Source organism: Mya arenaria, chromosome 6 (genome assembly GCF_026914265.1).
Source record: "Mya arenaria isolate MELC-2E11 chromosome 6, ASM2691426v1".
NCBI classification, from domain to species: Eukaryota; Metazoa; Mollusca; class Bivalvia; order Myida; family Myidae; genus Mya; species Mya arenaria.
Window position 1 is genome coordinate 40,510,317 of NC_069127.1, and position 20,141 is coordinate 40,530,457.

Genomic DNA, 20,141 nt, shown 5'->3' on the forward strand with positions numbered 1-20,141 from the left:
GCGGCTCGTATTATTGATCCATAGTCAACCTTGACCAAGATTGTTCGACAAGCAATCTAGCCAAGCTTCATTCAATTTTGGTTAGTGTGGCCTCTGGTGTTACCGTTTGTCACACGATTGTTCTCATTGCGAACCTAGCTACCAATTAATTGAAAATACACATTCTGATCAAGAACATGTGGATGCTGTCCAAACAAAATATTGATGATGAATTACATATAACTAATTAGCTTGCTATGATCTAATTGCAACAAGCTCTCTAATGAATGTGTCTTCATATAATATACATGTACATGCAAACCAGCTGCTAACCTTATTTAAATAATATGCGATTGATCATTTCTATAATTGAAACAAAAAGACTTATATCTAAATGAAGTTTACAATGATTCACACGGTAAAATTTAGTTTTGTTTAAAGAGATATAAAGAGACATTTAATTGTAGTTTTCAAAAAAGCGCGCCAAAATGTATGCAAAAGTAATGTCTTTTCGGATATGACGTCGTTGAAACTGTGCCCAGCCATGTTCTCGTGGCTTGATTTGGACGTGAGAACAGGCTTAAATTTCAGAACAGAGAAAAACATTTAATTTATAATTTTGAGTGAAACAGTGATGTATCAGTTTTATTTTAATGCTTAAGCATCTATAAGTCAACGTAATGCGTATAATAAACCCTACCAATGGCAGGAGGTTGATTTCTTTTCATTTCCACATGAATACACAAACAAACATACACAGACGAACCCGGGAAATGTTATTTTTTTTCCTAGTGATCTAGTTTTGTGCATATTTTGACCGTCTCCGTGGCCTAGTGGTTAAGCGTCCGCCTTCGGAGCGGGAGGTCGTGGGTTCGATCCCTGGCCGCGTCATACCAAAAGACGTTAAAATTGGTACAAGTAGCTCCCTTGCCTGGCGCTCGGCATTTAAAGGGTAGTGCTTGGAAAAGTGGTGTACTCAGTACTGGTTTAACCCAGGAACTTGTACCCCGTGTTACACCGAGCACGTAAAAGAACCAAGGGGTCTCTTCGAAAAAGAGCTAGGGTATCGCACCCGGACTTCCTTGTATCCCACCACTGTCTCTTCATCGTGCTGTCCCTTCAGCAAAAACAAAGGACCCCGTTGGAAATAAGTGCTTGCACTTTCACGGGTTATCCTTGACCGCAAGGTCTAAAGAAATACATACATACATAGATACAAGGTGACCCATATTCATATTGTTTTTAAGATAACACACAAACAAGTATTCTGACCAAGTTTCATAATAATTGGATACGAACTATGACGTGCTTTCTTCCCCCTAAAACATGATCTAGTAACCTAGTTTTTCACTGAGGTGACCCATATTTATACATTTTCAAGAACGAAAATTATTCTGACTTAGTCTCACACCAATTGGATAAAAACTGTCATTTATGAAAATAATTTATTTTTCTAAAACTTGACGTAGTGACATAGTTTTTTACCTGAGGGGACAAATAACGATTAGTGTTCAATAAAACATTCAAAGAATTCGTCTGACCAAGTTTCATATCAATTGGATCCAAGCTATTAAATTCATGACAGAGAGTAAAACTTCAACGCAGAATTGTTACAGATATCGGACGGCCCGCCCAACTGCTTCCCGGTTCTGATTTCGCAATTCTATAATCCATATATTTTATTTGCAAAACCCCCCTGAAAACGCATACTAATTATAGGTAGGCGGATACAGTAATGTTTAATATGATGCGTGTAAATAAATGAAATATAAACCATCTACACATTTACGTTGATAAATTTTTAAAACCCTAGCATGGCCTCCGTTTTTTTTAAATAGAGCATTATCATAGGGCATCAACTATGCTAAAAAGACAACGGTATAAAACACAAGGTGTTTGGTTAAGTGAGTATTTCAAATAAATCGACGATATACATGTACAATGTTATACAGATAGTAATAAACAGATGATAATTTGAATATTATACATTTGCTAGATTATATAAACACCCTTACAGTCAATATAGAGAACAATATTTTAAAGAGTAACTATTATCTATTATTATGTGACCTATACATAAAAGTCTCTCATTGGTCCAGACAGCCATCGACAAAGCAAAATATATATCATGTTTACTGAGGTTTTCTCATTATCCAGACCGAAATTTAGATATGTATTGATAAATTAACTGTTTATTTTACGGAGTGTTTCTTAGTATTAACTTTATATTTAGCATCTTAAAATTAAATTGTCATATAAAAAAACACCTGTTGACTTGTGAACCATTGAATATGATATGTTATTCACTGGCCGAAAGTCATACTGATATCAGATAAAACTCAATGTCCCATTAGTCAATAATTATATAATATTTAGTTATATAGAATTATACGTGTATGGGAAAATAATTTTTGGGTGGTACGGGTGTTTTTGTTTGTTTTGGATTAAATATTCAATCTTTTAAATTTGGATATTTATTAAGTTATGCTATAAATCATTTCAGTGATAAGTAAGAAGCGACTTATTTGTTAACAAAGCTTTCCGCCAGTGGAGATTGTATTTCTTCATCAAATTTGAAAGGGTTTACTGCTCAATCATGAGTGGGTATTTTTTGATGAATGAATGAAGGATATATTTTAAATGGCAGATGCAAAATATGTATTAAATTTCCTTTTGAAAATATTCAAAAACATCAAATTATTTCAAAACTGTTTATCGCTCTTTTTTATATTTCTTTATTATGAAAGGCTTGTTTTATACAATTAAAATGGATATTTATTAGTTATATACTTAATTAAATGCAAAACTATTCCTCAAGCAGCATAAAACAGTACAAGTTACAACTGCTCAAAGTCATTATCAATAATCAATGTATTGTATAAATTTGTTTTGCGTACTTCAGGTAGGCAAAATAATACTCTGCATGTATATACTTATGTAACCTTTTACTTAGTTTTAGTATAAAATTGAAACATTTGGAATTGAAACTCTTGTATAAAGAGGTGTTGTTGTCTTTCAGAAGTCTTTATCTAGGCCATCTGAAAAGTGAATTCATACACGTCGAGTTTAACCCTTAGCGCACAGGGAGGCGACAAATATTGAAATATTAAAGTCACAAAATAACGTCAAGATTAAAACACTCAAACTGATTCCGGGAATCAAAATTGTATATATGAACTTTATTTAAAACTAAAATTGGATGCGAAATTGCTTATTTTACAATCTTTAAGGTCATAAAGGCCTCTGTGTTACCGTAGGCTTAAGGTATATTTCTTGTTTTTCCTTTTTATGCACACAAATCCAATCAAACTAATATGGGATCAGTATGCATCCAAATCTTTGTGTATCCGATGGTTAACGTGTCACTCATGCGCAAACAAATCGTATAGATAAAGTTATTGTAACTTGTATGAGTGTGTACGTGCAACATCCTACCAACGAGATTGATAACTTATACTAGAATGTTGAATAAACTTGTTTTACAATCTACATTATACCCTATTCAAATTATATATTTAATTAATCGTTAACAGCGATATCGTGTATATTGTGTTTTTACTAAATTTGTCAGGAATAATTCAAGCGAGTACATTATTTAAAAGTGCGTATTATAATATGAATTATCAGATGTAATCGTACCCGGTAGTTCGTAGCCAGTGAGGCAATAAGAATGCTGTATCATTATTACCCATACCACCCAAGATATAGGCCACAAATCGGGTTTAAACCGGTGTCGCCAAAATTGCAGTCCAGTGTTGTATCCACTGAGCTACGACGACTTACTATAAACAATTGGAATGCTTAAACTACATGTATTAACCTAACTTGGTAATATCACGTGATAACATCGACTAGCGTAAAATAAATTATTGTTAACTACGTGGTACTTCAGTAAGTAAGTTTTAATGCATTGAACACGTCGATGCCAAGTTTATGTCAGTTTTCGACCGTTTCTCTTTTTTCGCAATTTTATCAAACGGAGTACAGTCCCTTTAAATGATTCAGACGAGTCTTTACACTGAAAATAGTGTTTGAATGATTTGAAGAGTTTTTCCATTGAAGACAGTGTATAAATGATTAAACAGTTCTAGTTACAACTGCTCAAAGTCATTATCAATAATCAATATATTGTATAAATTTGTTTTGCGTACTCCAGGTAGGCAAAATAATACTCTGCATGTATATACTTATGTAACCTTATACTTAGTTTTAGTATGAAATTGAAACATTTGGAATTGAAACTCTTGTATAATGAGGTGTTGTTGTTTTCGAAAGTCTTTATCTAGGCCATCTGAAAAGTGAATTCATACACGTCGAGTATAACCCTTAACGCACAGGAAGGCGACAGAAATTGAAATACACTCATATTTATTCCGGGAATTAAATTTGTAAATCTAAACTTTCTTTCAAACTAAGATTGGATGCGAAATGGCTTATTTTACAATATTTAAGGCCATAAAGGACTCTATATTACCTCAGGTTTACGGTATATTTTTTGTGTTTCCTTTTTATGCACACAAATCCTATCAAACTAATATGGGATCAGTATGCATCCAAATCTCAAATCGGATAGTTTACATTTCACTCATGAGCAAACACATCCCATGTATAAAGTTATTGGTACTGTATATGTGTGTACGTGCAACATCTTGCAAACGAGACTGATTTCTTATATTAGAATATTAAATAAAATTGTTTTACAATCAATCTACGTTATACCCTATTAAAAAATATAAGTAAGGCCCCCCCAAAAAATGTTTGTTTAGGGTAACCTTCCCAAATTTTTTAGGTAGGGTAGGTAGGGATATTTTTTTTAATTCTTTTTTCAAAATCTGTCGTAAGTTCAGAGTGTTTCCTTGCACATGGCAGTCTTTCCTACATTACTGTCATTGCCTGACTTTGTTTTATCATATAAACAATAATTCTGATCGTCCAATTCGAATATATCCGCCCTTCGTAACTCTCTATTCGCTAACGAATATTTTTTTGCTCAGAAACAGAAAAAATAGTTAGGGTCGGCATATTTTTATAGGTAGGGTCGGGTTACCCGAAACAGACATATTTTTTTAGGCCTAATTAATCGTTAACAGCGATATCGTGTTTATTGTGTGTTTACTAAAATTGTCAGGAATAATTCAAGAAATAATATCAGTGAGGCAATTAGAATGCTGTATCATTATTACACGTAACACCCAAGATATAGGCCACAAATCGGGTTTAAACAGGTGTCGCCAAAATTGCAGTCCAGTGTTGTATCCACTGTGCTACGACGACTTACTATAAACAATCGGAATGCTTAAACTACATGTATTAACCTAACTTGGTAATATTACGTGATAACATCGACTAGGCAATCATGCATAAGGAATGAATTCTACTAGGTAGACATACCTAGTAATATTTTTTAATCGAAAAATACGAAAAAACTGCGTAAAATAAATTACTTGTAAACTATGTGGTACTTCAGTAAGTTTCAATGCATTGAATACATCGATGCCAAGTTTATGTCAGTTTTCGACCGTTTTCTCTTTTTCTCGTTTTCTCTTTTCGCAATTTCATCATACGGAGTACAGTCCCTTTAAATGATTCAGCCGAGTCTTTACACTGAAAACAGTGTTTGAATGATTCGAAGAGTTTTTCCATTGAAGACAATGTATGAATGATTCAAGCGAGTTTTTCCATTGAAGACGGTTTATAAATGATTTAAACGAGTCTTAAATTGAAGATATTGTATAAATGATTCAGACGAGTCCTGACAATGCATACAGTGTATTGATAATTCAGACGAGTCTTCAACATGAAGACAGTGTATCAGTAATTTGTGAATGACTAATTTACAACCTAATGACCGCGGATTGATATTGTGTTTTTGTGATTAAGACTTGCTCTTTCATCGAGATCTTCTCCTAAAATACCGTGTATTATTAATAAGGACCGGTCTTTGCCATGCAGACCGTGTATTGATGATAAAGATCAGTATTTTTAATGAGGACAGTGTATCAGAAATAAAGACCTGTCTACTCCACGAACACCGTATATTCGTGATAAGAACCAGTCTCTAACATGAAGACCGTGAATTAATGATTAAAACCAGTCTTCACCATGAATATCGTGTACTTTTGATTAAAACAATTCTTAACCATGATGATCGCGTACTTTTGATTAAAACCATTCATCACCATTTAGACCGTGTACTTATGATTAAAACCAGTCTTCACCATGAAGACCGTGTACTTATGATTAAAACCAGTCTTCTCCAGGATGTTCGTGTACTTGTGATCTAAACCAGTCTTCACCATGAAGACCGTGTACTTGTGATTTAAACCAGTCTTCACCATGAAGACCGTGTACTTATGATTAAAACCAGTCTTCACCATGAAGACCGTGTACTTATGATTAAAACCAGTCTTCACCATGAAGACCGTGTACTTATGATTAAAACCAGTCTTCACCATGACGACCGTGTACTTATGATTAAAACCAGTCTTCACCATGAAGACCGTGTACTTATGATTAAAACCAGTCTTCACCATGAAGACCGTGTACTTATGATTAAAACCAGTCTTCTCCAGGATGTTCGTGTACTTGTGATCTAAACCAGTCTTCACCATGAAGACCGTGTACTTGTGATTTAAACCAGTCTTCACCATGAAGACCGTGTACTTATGATTAAAACCAGTCTTCACCATGAAGACCGTGTACTTATGATTAAAACCAGTCTTCACCATGAAGACCGTGTACTTATGATTAAAACCAGTCTTCACCATGACGACCGTGTACTTATGATTAAAACCAGTCTTTTCCAGGATGTTCGTGTACTTATGATTAAAACCAGTCTTCACCATGAAGACCGTGTACTTATGATTAAAACTAGTCTTCACCATGAAGACCGTGTACTTATGATTAAAAGCAGTCTTCACCATGACGACCGTGTACTTGTGATTAGGACCAGTCTTCACCATGAAGACCGTGTACTTATGATTAAAACCAGTCTTCACCATGACGACCGTGTACTTGTGATTAGGACCAGTCTTCACCAGGAATATCGCGTTCTCATGATTAAACCATTCTTAACCGTGATGGCCGTGTACTTTTGATTAAAACCAGTCTTCACCATGAAGACTGTGCTCTTATGATTAAAACCAGTCTTCTCCACGAAGATCGTGTACTTATGATTAAAGCCAGTCTTCACCATGAATATCGCGTGCTTATGATTAAAACCAGTCTTCACCATGAATATCGCGTGCTTATGATTAAAACCAGTCTTCACCATGAATATCGTGTACTTATGATTAAAACCAGTATTGTCCACGAAAACCGTGTACTTATGATTGAAACCAGTCTTCACCATAGTTATCGCCTACTTATGAATAAATCAGTCTTCATCATGAATATCGTGTACTTATAATTAAAACCAGTCTTCACCATAGAGATCATGTACTTATGATTAAAGGAGTCTTGACCAGGAAGTTCGTATACATACGTGTGATTAAAACCAGTCTTCACTATGAATACCGTGTACTCATGATTAAAACCAGTCTTCATGGGAAGTTCGTGTACTTATGATTAAAACCAGTCTTCCCCATGCATATAATGTATTTGTGATTAAAACCAGTCTTCACCATGAATATCGTGTACTTATGATTAAAACCAGTCTTCACCAGAAGTTGGTCTACTTATAATTAGGACCAATCTTCACATCGTAAGCATCTTTGTCAGTATCATCATTATTGTCAACAACAAAAAACATCGTTATAATAATCGTCGACCCAACCAACACCACAAGAGGTTTTAATCAAAAGAAGCGAATGCCGTTATTAATGCATGTTTACTTGTCTGTATTTATTTGGTCAAAATAACACAATGGGTCGTTCGGCCATTTACAAATGATATGTAATATTCGGGACAAGAGAGTCTCATAAGAAAATATATCATGATAAATAGAGGGACACGCGGATATAAAATCGGAAATTTCATATGTTAATTCTTTCATCCTTAAAAAGCCTGGCATAACAATCACTAGATATCATAAGAATTCAACAATGTGACATAATAACTATAATAATAATACTATACAATTTCTTTATTTGCGTCATAATAGTACCGAGGGTATCTTATTCATAAAGTCCCGCACGAAGCTGAAGTGAGCGCTCTATAGACCATTGGCTCGAGCAGACAAGGAAGTACATGAGAAGTAACCTTTATATAAGATCCGTGTTGTATCTTCTTCAGACTGGAGTGACACTGCTATAAAACTTTAATATACCGTCTAAGATTGTTTGGCACCATGGGAACTGGCCCGTTTTGGAAGCTTTTGATAATAGTGATTATTTTTATTTCGTGTACAAACTGTCAAGGTAAGAGTATTCGTTAATCTTCGAACATTTTTCTTCTCAATCATTATTTCATATAAAATATCATGTGACATATAGGGGATATTATTATAGGACGCTACTTTGATAAGCTGTGTCACGTCGAGCTTGGTGTGTAAATACGTATCCGTCGAGACGGATACATGTTTACTCTGTGACTGAACCAAACGTGATGCAGATCACCGGAAAAGTGTCCTATCTCAATATTCCATTTATCATATACCTGCCTTTTTAATTATTCATTTCTATTTTTCGGTTTTAATTTGATTTTAATTTACGGCTGTCAAATGTCCAAATATGGAATGGCTTGCGCGTTTGAGTATGTTAAGTTCTTTTGTGAATTGAAGTCAGGAGAGTCTACTCCAGCGAAACCATGTAAGAAATGAGCAAAATAAAAGATATCAGCAAAAAAAATGCTTAAATGATTATTAACAAAAAATAACAAACATAAACGGTACTTAATTTACGAGTATACTTTAACCGTCATTTCATGTAGACGTAACGCGGCCATTTTAACGAAGTGAATGTTCGTGGAATATTTTGCCGATCATATTACATATGCGGATTTGAGGGAAATTTCGTGAGTCAATTGCTATTATTATACCTCACGTGACCTGCCCATGGTAATTTCTCATATACCCATCATGGGCAATTTCGTACTGTCACACACTGACAGTACCGTTTTGACCGGTTGACATGATACTGTCACATAGCACGCGCGTCTAAAAATAGGCATTTTTTGGTTTCCCAAGACTGAGGTGGTAAGCGATTATTAAAATGTGATGTAAATCTGGTTACAACCGGTGTTTGCATTATTTCTAAACGACATTTGCAACAAAATGACAGCTGATGTAAACAAACAATAATTACAGAATTAATTGATTAAACTTGAAAGTTGTGTATTTGTAAAAATCTTATATATGTGTATAAATGTAACTGTCTTCGGTATAATAAAATAAATATTGCATGGCTTCCAGTGTGACAGTTCTTTTAACTTCTTTTAATGGTCACCACATTGTAACTACCTCCCTTGTTAAAGACTATCGTCTGTAGCGCATCATGGAAACCTTGTCTTGTGGCAATATTTAGAACGCGAGTTAATTATTTCTCGCTTCAAATGTCACCATAAAACAGCGTTCTAAATATTACCATAAGACAAGATTTTCTTGATGCTATAGTCTTCAACAAGGGAGGTAATTACTATGTGGTAACCATTAAAAAGAGTTCCATACGGGCATTTTATCTTCGCCCGTGGGCAAGATAAGAATATCTAGCATGGTTAAATTATTGGATCTACTTATCTGAGGTGGGAGAAAGGTTCATCCCGACCCTCGCGCAGGGTGTTTTGCGGAAACTCTGTAAACCTAGGTTCATCCCGACCCTCGCGCAGGGTGTTTTGCGGAAACTCGGTAAACCTCGTTTCCGCAAAACACCCTACGCTCGGGTCGGAATGAACCTATCTTACACTCATGTTGACAAAATGTACTGTCGCACTGGAAGTCATGCAATATTTATATATTACTATTGATGAAGCAAAATCGCCTTCTTCTTTGTACTGGCGAGCTACTCATATTTATAATAATGCTACAGTTTATGAACAACGAATTGGCAAACAACTAGTTGTCTAGATACATTGTAAGTGTTCTCTGCTTCGTTCTTATCCTCATGTTTTATGAAGAACCATGTTCTTGAATATTTACATGCTTCTGCAGGCGTGAGTTTTATATCACACCTAAATATGATGGCTAAGTTTATCATTTTGCATGCAATAGTTATGATAGTTAATATGTTGTGTTGGAGCTGCCGTGGCATTATATCCTCGACATACCCGCTTTCTGAAATGTTAGACAAAAATGCCATTGATATTTGTTTAATAACTGAGCATAAGTTAATGCAACGATCTGTTTCTTTTTTCGACTCGATACATCACAATTATAATTCCTTCGTAACTGTTGATAAAAGTACGGATCAGTATGGTCCCTTAAAATGTGGAAAATCTGGGGTTGCAATAATGTGCAAAAAATCTCTCTCATATTGTATAAAACGAATAGGAACTATTATGAGTGATAAAATTATTGGCCTAGAAGTTAAGTGTAGTAATTCGACCCCATTGTATATATATATATTGTGCGTTTTTACCAGCATGCAACAATTCAGATCTTTATCAGTTTGAGTAATTTAGAGTCATTATTATCAAAATTATACCAAGGTGGGGAACGTTATTGCCGCAGGTGATTTTTACGAATATCATCTAACGAATGGATATAAAGGGAACGGAAAATCAAGCCTTCTTACAAATTTAATTGGCAAAAAACAAACTTTTATCTGTTCAACTATCATGTAGCAATGGAGATGCTTACACATTTGTGCCCAACCAGTCTACATTGGACTATATTTTCATTGAGGGAACCTCCTTAGAAAATGTCAAATCATTCCAAATAACAAATAATGCTGAAATAATGACGTCCGCAAATCTCCCGATGATAATAACACTTGCCATTTAGCCGCGACTAAAGGAGATAAAGCTTAACAGGTCGGGCATAGCATGGAACAAATGTACAAGTAAAAATATTGAACGATATAATTGTGCAATTCAAGACGGCCTTAAGTGTATCTTAAACACAGAAAGCGACAATTGTAAACCGGACTTCTTAAATGCACTCATCACTGACACATAACATACGTCATCATCTTGTCTACCAGTCAGCAAATTCAATTAGCGTGCGAAACCGTATTAGAATCATGAAGAAAAGGCCTCTCACACCGCTTCTCGACGATTACGAAGAATTTGGATGACAGCAGGTCGACCAAGGGGTAATGAGTACGATACCTATCGTGAATATAAACAGGCTAAAGCAAAGTTCAGGAACATTCAGAGACAAAAACAAAAAGAAAGTGAAAACAAATACTCAGATAAACTGAATCGCACCGCAGAGCTTGACTATAGACATTTTTATAAAACATTAAAGAGTAAGAGTGGGAATAACACTGAAATTTGCAATGAACTGATGATGTGAAATATTCTGATGAAAATGTTGTTAAAGGTTTCCAAAAATATTTTGAAAAACATCGAGTGAAGATGAAGCAATAAAAATACGTGTACAAGATTTTGTTAGCAAAGACCGTTGCCAAGACATAATGCTGTTGCGCGAAATACTACCAGTTGAGGTCGAATCAGTCGTGAAAACGCTTCAGAAGAAAGGTCACCAGGAATCGACAATACACTAAATGAACATGCCATACACGGAGGAAAAATGTTTCAAACCGCCCTCTTGAAGCCGTTTAACTCAGCCCTACGTAACGAAACAATACCTGAGACGTGGGAGACAGGTATTATAATACCACTTTATAAGGGAAAAGGAAAAACAAAGAATGACCCCAACAGCTTCAGGTCAGTTACGCTATTGCCTTGCTTTTGTATTTTTTTTAAACGAATCTTATTGAATAGAATAAATAACTACGTCAAAATGCATCGCCTACAATTTCCGTCGCCACAGAAACAGGGTTTTCAGACAGGACTCAGCTGCCTCACAACCGCCTTTAACTTCCAGAAAACAGTGTACACGCAGATAATAAACAGAACGTAACGTGAACACGGCGTGTTTGGACCAGAAGGCCGCGTTTGATTCTGTATGGCACACCGGTTTGTTTTACAAACTCGTTCAGTTAGGACTTACTGGAAAGTTTCTACGTATCATTATGAGCACGTATGACAATCTGAAATGTGTGGTACGCACAAACGGACTATACTCAGATATCATTAAAGTTCACAGATCAGTATGCCAAGAAGGTGTACTTTCGACATTTCTCTATCTAGTTAACGTCGATCAGTTGTTATTGCATATAATAGCAACATGTTCAAAACAAGCGTAGCAGGATCGTGGTTTAATTGAATGGGCGTTAAAAAGTTGTAAGAACGTAGTTAGATCGGCATAAGCGTAAAAGCGTCGTGGAAACTTCTATCTGAATCTAGCCATAGTTGGACCCAGCATCTTCGTTCCCTTCTTCTTCTCCTCTGAATTATATTTTCCATTAAATTTGATATTCGACAAGCATATGATCTTGCTAAAGGATAACAAGTTGTACCGAATCTGGCCTGTTCATTTTTCAACGTGTTTGAAAGAACGGAAAATCTGATTGAAATCCCTCAATTTATATATACGCGTTGAATCAAATCGTGCAATGATCGTGGAGAGAACGTAGTGTCGGCAAGAGCGTGGCGACATTGTGGAGCAGTCTACCAGCTTAGTAGGGTCGTGTACATCGTGGTGAACACGTAGTTAAAGCGGCACAAGATCGGTGTTGGTCGCGGTGGAATCGTGGTACAAGCGAGAAAGCAACTTATCGAAAACGCCGTGGTCGTTGATAAATCGTAGTTCAAGCGTAGATCAGGCGATCCGCGGACGATACTCATGTATTTTCAAGATTTTGACGAAGTTCTCGCTCCGTTATGATAATTTATTTCAGGTCGGGATGAGCAATTACTTTAAAAATGCTAATATGTGATACGCAGGCTTCCGAAATAAAACTGGAAAGCTCCTGAGTAAACATCTACGCTCAATATATATGCCTGATTCAAATACCCGCATCGACTCACGATCGTTTTTTAGATCGACACCAAAAAGGCGCATCGATTACAGCTGATCGATCTATAAAATGCGTGAAATCGCCAAAATTTAATTAACTCGTAAAACTTTGATCGGTTTAAAAAAGAACTGCTGAAAATATGGCAATATGAATACTTATGCTAGAATTTAAATGCTCGCATAAGTTTTCAGGGCTTTAGCAAAGCAATATCATAATGCAAGGTAAAAATAACAACCTCTAGAATTTAAACGTCGTGGTTATAGCAAGCCCGGTAAAAAGGATGTGATGTAAATGTAAAATAAAATGAAACAAGATGGTTGCTGACTGAGATAATGATAAAACCTGCTATGAAACAGTCAACATTATGTGAAAATCACAATGTTTAAGGGTTAGAAACTGATGAAACAAAGTGATAATAGTCTTTTACACAATAAAGTTAATTGCAAGTTCTAAATCAGAATATACGTTGAATTAGTAGGAAACATTCAATGAAATTTAGGTTAGAATAATCCTACAAAGTAACTCATGCCTATAAAGGAATACGGGTTTAATTTTAGTTACCCCATTGCGGAAAACAACAAGTTTAACATAACAACTTTGAGTACTACTGTTTTAAACACTATTTCTTTAGATAAATGACCTCAAATCATTATTCTTTCTCCTTATTGTTGGACGGGAGGACATAAAGTTTGATTACTACGACAACAAAAATGGTTAATTTAACCGAACCTTGTATCGTGGTGCTTCAATTATTTTGAAGTCAGACCCCCGATGAATAGGCTTGTTCTCCCATTTTGAAACTTGCGATATTAAAGACGGTATCCAAAATGGCCGCAAGTAGATTCATTTCATAATATTCATTAAGGATATTTTATGTCATTATGAAGCACTTGGCCATATCAAGCTCAATATGGTGTCAAAGATCGTCATCAAAATTAAACTAAATTAAATGAACGTTAACGTTAAATAGGCGTGTTTTCTGTTAGTACTTATTTTAGATTTGTTGAAAATAATCCTGTTCAACATGAGAAAAAACTTGTCGAGTATAAAATCCATGCCAGTCGGTCAACGTCACACTAAAGGGACATTGGCAAAATTCCTTGTATTTTTGGCTTGTCGGGGCTATAACTTCGCCATGCATTGGATGATGCAAAAACATACATGTAAGAAGGTCTAAAGTCAAGGCCACACTCTAAAGGTCAATGGTAAGATTATCGTGTATTCGCTTGTTTGTCATCCGCGTAATGCATAGCATATCCATCCTGTTGCAATCACTTACATTTCTAGACAGAGAACAATGCCAATTAAACGATATTAAGTTCTAGATACATATAATCACTTTGATATTTATTTCTACAACATTTCACAAAACTGTTTCATCATATATATTCAGCGGGCAGTGTTCACGTATCAGGGAAGCGTCTACTGCATACACTTACCATTGCGTATCTGTATGCCTATCAATCACTTGCTAAATTTGCCCAACTCTACTCATCGTGAAAAATAAAAAAAAACCTGGTCGCCTTCCGGCATGTCTATTTATATGTTTTCCTTTTAGCACATTCGTTGTGAATGCTGTTATAAAGCGCAAACGGTCATAACCATGTTAGAATTGAATTATAATATTTTTTTTCAGGCACTATGGGCACCAGTTCTATTCGACTGAGGTTCAGGCGGAATTATTTTTCACAACGGAAATGAATTGAATTAAATTTCTTACTGTATGTTTTATTTTCCATAGATTTAAATGTCACAACTCCTATAAAACTAGTTAACGGTACAACGCAATTTGAGGGTCGTGTTGAAGTATTACACAATGGAACGTGGGGTACGGTCTGTGCTGATCGTATGGACAGAAACTTTGCCAAGGTCGTGTGTCGACACCTGGGATATGATACGTAAGATATTTTGTAAAAGAAGTATTGTTTGTCAAAAATATTTTTATTTAAGTGTTTTTTGTTTTATTCTGATGCTGTTTTGTAAATATTTACTTGCCATTTATCACTCATTCATGTCGAAAGTCACAAATTTATTGAAAACGAATCATGTTTTGTTTTAATGCTGTTTTCTTAACAGTTTATTGGCTTTATTCTCTCATTTATGCAAAAATCCTTAATGTATTGTCAATCTTGGATACACAATTTACAAGTCAAAAGGATACCAGCATTAAATTCAATCTAGGAATCGGGTAAAAGATAGTGTCTTTCACTAATGATAAAGTTACAAAATATTTTTTTCTTATACTAGTATATCAAAACGTAAAGAAATTCTTAATCAGTTGCATATATCATGTGTGGAAATGGTCAGTAATCAGAAATAATGCATTTCTTCAAAATAAATATATGCTAGTATTAATCAGACTTTTTCATTTACAGTGATATTGTGGCGATGCGTTCGAGTGTGCATTTCGGTGAAGGTAGTGACCCGATTTGGTTGAACGTTTTGGGTGTTTCATGCCAGGGGAATGAGTCTTCAATCGACGCGTGTGCGTTTACTCGACAATGGGGAGAGAACTACTACTGCAGCCATACAGACGATGTCGGAGTTATATGTAATGGTAGGTTGATTTAACAGTGTCTTGTTGTAACCGTCTCTCCCCCGACCCGATTATTAATTTTTCAGTAAACTATATGAGGCAATTATAATATCTTTGATGTTGTATGAGTATGCATTTTGTTATTATTCTTCGATAAACTATGTATATAACGTAACTCCGGATATAACAAATACATTTTTGGGGCCCGATATAATTCCCTGTATATTTTAAATCAGTGAAAGCATTGAGTGTTATGATGATCTCCGTATTGAACGAATCCTCGTTCTATAAACACTTTTAATGCTGTCCAAAATAAGCCGTAAATAATTAGATTATTCAGAACTACGACAACAAACCTATATGTAAAGGAAATTCAAAGAAGTTGGAAATTTAATGAGAATCAATTCAGTTTTATTCTTCCGCATTTATACACGTTCTATAACTAGCGATTATACAATGAGCGGAATACGTATAACATGGATATGTGTATGACGTTATATCGGTTATGACAACGGGCCCGATCGGTCTAGGATGAGAGTGCATATACAGACCATACATGATAAACTATGACTTCTCAACGTCCATTACAGTGAAGTAATCCGAAATCTACTACAGTAAAGTTGTGCCGTGACACGGGCAAGATGTACCGTGGCGTGAATATGCATTGCACTCGTAATGATTCGTTGACATTCGTTCTCTCGTTCTAGTGTGTCATTGTCGTGGGTGGTATTAACATGAGTCTTGAGAAATCGGGCGGAGTCCGGAGGGTACGGGGAGGGTCTTAATATATATATTTAGTTGTTTAGTCGTAGCTGTGCCCGGTTTTCTTTTAAAGTGATTAGCAATAATGCAAACTAGTATCTTCATTTGGATTAATTTATGCATTCATTATTAATTAAATTTTAAAATGTTTTTTTTTCTTCTGTAGGTAATACAAGTGATATAAGACTACAAGACGGTACAACGAAATTAGAGGGTCGCGTGGAAGTATTTCACAATGGAACGTGGGGAACGGTCTGTATTGTATCCAGATACTTTGCAACGGTCGTGTGTCGACAGCTTGGATATGCTACGTATGTTTCCAAACGACTAAAGTAACTGATCAAAACAATATACATTTTTTATGCATTACTTTGTCGAACAATGTTATAGATGGAATTTATTGTTGTTGATTTTTGTATTATTGTGTAAGCATTATTTTGGCTCTAATCACTCATTAATGCAAAACGTCCCAAATGTATTGACAATCTGGGATATACATTGTCCAGCGCAATGGAAACAAGCATTAATTTTAGTCCAAGATTCTTAATCAAGTGGGTGTCTTAATGCGAACATAATTTTGTAGTATTTGTGTTTCAAAGGTTCTTTTTTAAATATAAGGGAACGGGAATCAGTTACATCTATTACGAGTGGAAAGGGTTAAAACTCGGAATTGTGCATTTCTAGTTTAGAAATATGTATTTATCAGACTTGTTAAATTTCAGTGACATTGCGGAGATGCGTTGGAATGCCTATTTCGGTAAAGGTAGTGGCCCGATTTGGCTGGAAGAAGTTTTTTGTCAAGGAGACGAATCTTCGATCGACGAGTGTAATTTATTTTTACCATGGGGCAAGCACGATTGTGGACATGATTCTGATGTCGGAGTTAGATGTAAAGGTAGGTTGATTTTCTTTTTAGATGGGAACCGGTACATCAATAATATAAGGAGCGATTTAAACCATGCTGAACAAGGGTTTAAATATACAGACTTGCTCAGTAGTGTCTTGAAGAAACATCCTCTTGATCATTATTATTTCATTAGAATATATTTCATCATTGTACAGTAAACAGTAGTGAAACTCCGGAAATAACGACTACATTTTCCGGACTTGATATCAGTCCTTGTATATTTTAAAATAATGTATACAACCCATATTACAAACTATGTTTAGAAAACAATATTTGAAGAAAAATGCTAAATGTTGAAAAAAGAGTATATTGCTTCAGTATTTATACATGTTCTTCGAAAAATATACGATTTATATCATGTTACACCTCATACATTTTTCTAAAGCCCTTTTCCTACTTAAGTTGTCATACTTTGATAATAATAATTGATTTGTACTGGTTAAGGTAAAGGTCAAGTACTGTTCTTTTTTGTAAACCGACATCGAAAATGAAAATTCAACACCTACTAAAACAATACAATAGGCAACGCCTCCATTCACATCTTGGTTGTGTGATTTACTGTTTGCAGCATTTTTTGTGTGGCAAGCAAACTACTGAATTTTGAATACACGAAACAATTGCGAAAAATGTGAATTAAGGACAAAAGAACAACTTATGATACTTATTTTAATAATAATATTAATTTAATTATTATTATTATTATTATTATTATTATTATAATTATTATTATTACATATATTATTATTATCATTAACATTTGTACGAGTCGATTATCATTATTATTATTATTATTATTCCTTTTACTTATATTTTGCTCATTAACAAATATGCAAATACCTGGGTTATACGGTCGGGGTTTGTTAGCGGACGGTCCGGTTGTCGACTTTGCTCGACTTTGTTAATTATAGCACGACCGTATGCTACGTGAAAAGTCAATGAAACGCTTCAGTCAGTGGTAAAAATCCCATCAATTTTGGCTTGTCAAGCTGTTACTTGATCATGCATTTATAATTTAAAATTTCACACATGTTCACCATGGGATGACGATTTGTCGCTTGCAAGACACACTTAATGGTCATTAGACAAAAATCCTTGAGATTTGGCCTGTCTGGGCTAACAATGCTTTAGGGGTTTTAAAATACATTGGACAAATGTTCACCCTGAGTAACTGGCGTTTGAGTATGTCAATGTCATATTGATTATTTTAAATTATATATGAAAGCATTACTTTCAATTTACCTATATTTGACTCATTTATTACAATATGCAGCTTTGGTAGTAGTAGTAATTGTAGAAGTAGTAGTAGTAGTAAAAGTAGAAGAAGTAGTAGTAGTAGTAGTAAAAGTAGAAGTAGTAGTAGTAGTAGTAGTAGTAGTAGTAGTAGTAGTAGTAGTAGTATAGTAGTAGTAGTAGTAGTAGTAGTAGTAGAAGTAGTAGTAGTAGTAGTAGTAGTAGTAGTAGTAGTAGTAGTAGTAGTAGTGTTATTAGAAGTAGTAGTAATAGTAGTAGTAGTAGTAGTAGTAGTATCCGAACGAGACGTGATGCAGGTCACCAGAAAATCGTTCTATCGTAATAATCCATTTATTATAGACCTGCCTTTTTAAAGTTTTCTTTTTATTTTTCGGTTTTAATTTGTTTGAAATTTACCGCCATCCGTCAAATGCGCGTATGAATTCGAATGTGTTACGTAGTTTTTGTAATGAAGTCAACTGAGGCTACTACGAAACGAAGTCAGAAGTTAACAGAATTCATTTTATTGAGCAAAATAAGTACAAAATGGTTTACGTTTTAGCAAAATTAGCAAATTGCTATTTCGAAAACAATTATTAAACGTCACAACACAAAAAACAACAGAAAAACGGTACTTATTTTGCGAGTATACATTTATCGTCATTTCATGTAAACGCTACGTGGCCAGTTTTAACTAAATAAATATTTGTTGGATTTTTTGTAGATCATAATATGCAGAATTGAGGGAAGATGAGTCAATCGCTGTTTCTATCGATGACGCGAATTCGCCTTCTTCTTATGCTCATATTGATGAAAATAAACATGGATAATGCAACAATTTATGAACTTCAAATGACAAACAACTAGTTCGCTGAAGTATATGTCTAGATAGATTGGAAGTGTTCTCTGATTCGTGCTGATCCTCATAGTTCTTCAAAGACCATGAGAACCATGTTCCTGAATATGCACATACTTCTGGAGCATGAGTAAAGTCAGATAATTTAATGTATTTAATAGTTGACAGGTTTTACCTGTTTTTTGTCACCCTAGTTTTAGCAACGCGAAAGTAGTTCCGAGATTATACACGGTACTCGCATAATACGGAATCAGAACACGACAGTATCATCAGAAGTTTTCAATACGGCGTGCTGTATTTTCACTGTTGGATATGGAAATTGAATTTGATTGGCATATAATGAATAAATACATATATAATTTACAATTTTTAAACAGAGCCTTAAATTAAACAAGTAATTCCATTGATAAATTATATTGAGCACTTATAATTATTTAAAAAATGCTTTAAGTGATGCTAGTGATGCTAACATTTTCTGAAAAACTTAAATTCTGCAATTGAAATTGAATGATATATAGCTGTATTTCAAATTATACATTTTGTGGTTATAGTGTGTTTAGTCACATACATAAACGAAACAAATCACCTTAAAACAAATAAAGAAACATTATTATCGATATGTGGTTGGTTTTAATTCCCTTAAACTATTTAAAGGTCATGTACAAAATTGCAATCGAAATGTTATTTTATGTTATATACTCGTAGTAACCTGCTTTGTACCGGACGTATACAACGCTTCCAAAGACACGGGGGCAACGATTGTGTACAACGAGACAGTTACCTATGCATGCGCTGGAGGTAACAACCATTCTGATGGCGATTTAGTAAGGACATGTCAAGCTGACGGCCAATTGAATGGTACTTCCCCAACTTGTACTCTAGGTATGTGGTTATAGGTATATATTTACACCT

The 20,141-nt window shown here is 34.8% G+C and overlaps 1 protein-coding gene across 4 annotated transcripts in view; it reads left to right on the forward strand.

The window, feature by feature from the left end:
• Positions 1 to 8,162: 8,162 nt before the first annotated feature.
• LOC128238334 (adhesion G protein-coupled receptor L4-like) overlaps positions 8,163 to 20,141 on the forward strand; it is a 35,296-nt gene continuing 23,317 nt past the window's right edge. For 2 of the 4 annotated variants that reach the window (XM_052954156.1, XM_052954158.1), the window contains exons 1-6: positions 8,165 to 8,336; positions 14,680 to 14,836; positions 15,314 to 15,495; positions 16,403 to 16,547; positions 16,959 to 17,131; positions 19,935 to 20,111. In XM_052954156.1, coding sequence (XP_052810116.1) covers positions 8,267 to 8,336; positions 14,680 to 14,836; positions 15,314 to 15,495; positions 16,403 to 16,547; positions 16,959 to 17,131; positions 19,935 to 20,111 — 904 coding nt within the window. In that variant the 5' untranslated portion in view covers positions 8,165 to 8,266. Of the gene's footprint in view, positions 8,337 to 14,679; positions 14,837 to 15,313; positions 15,496 to 16,402; positions 16,548 to 16,958; positions 17,132 to 19,934; positions 20,112 to 20,141 lie in introns of all 4 variants that reach the window. The other 2 variants (XM_052954157.1, XM_052954159.1) reach the window with 2 other exon arrangements.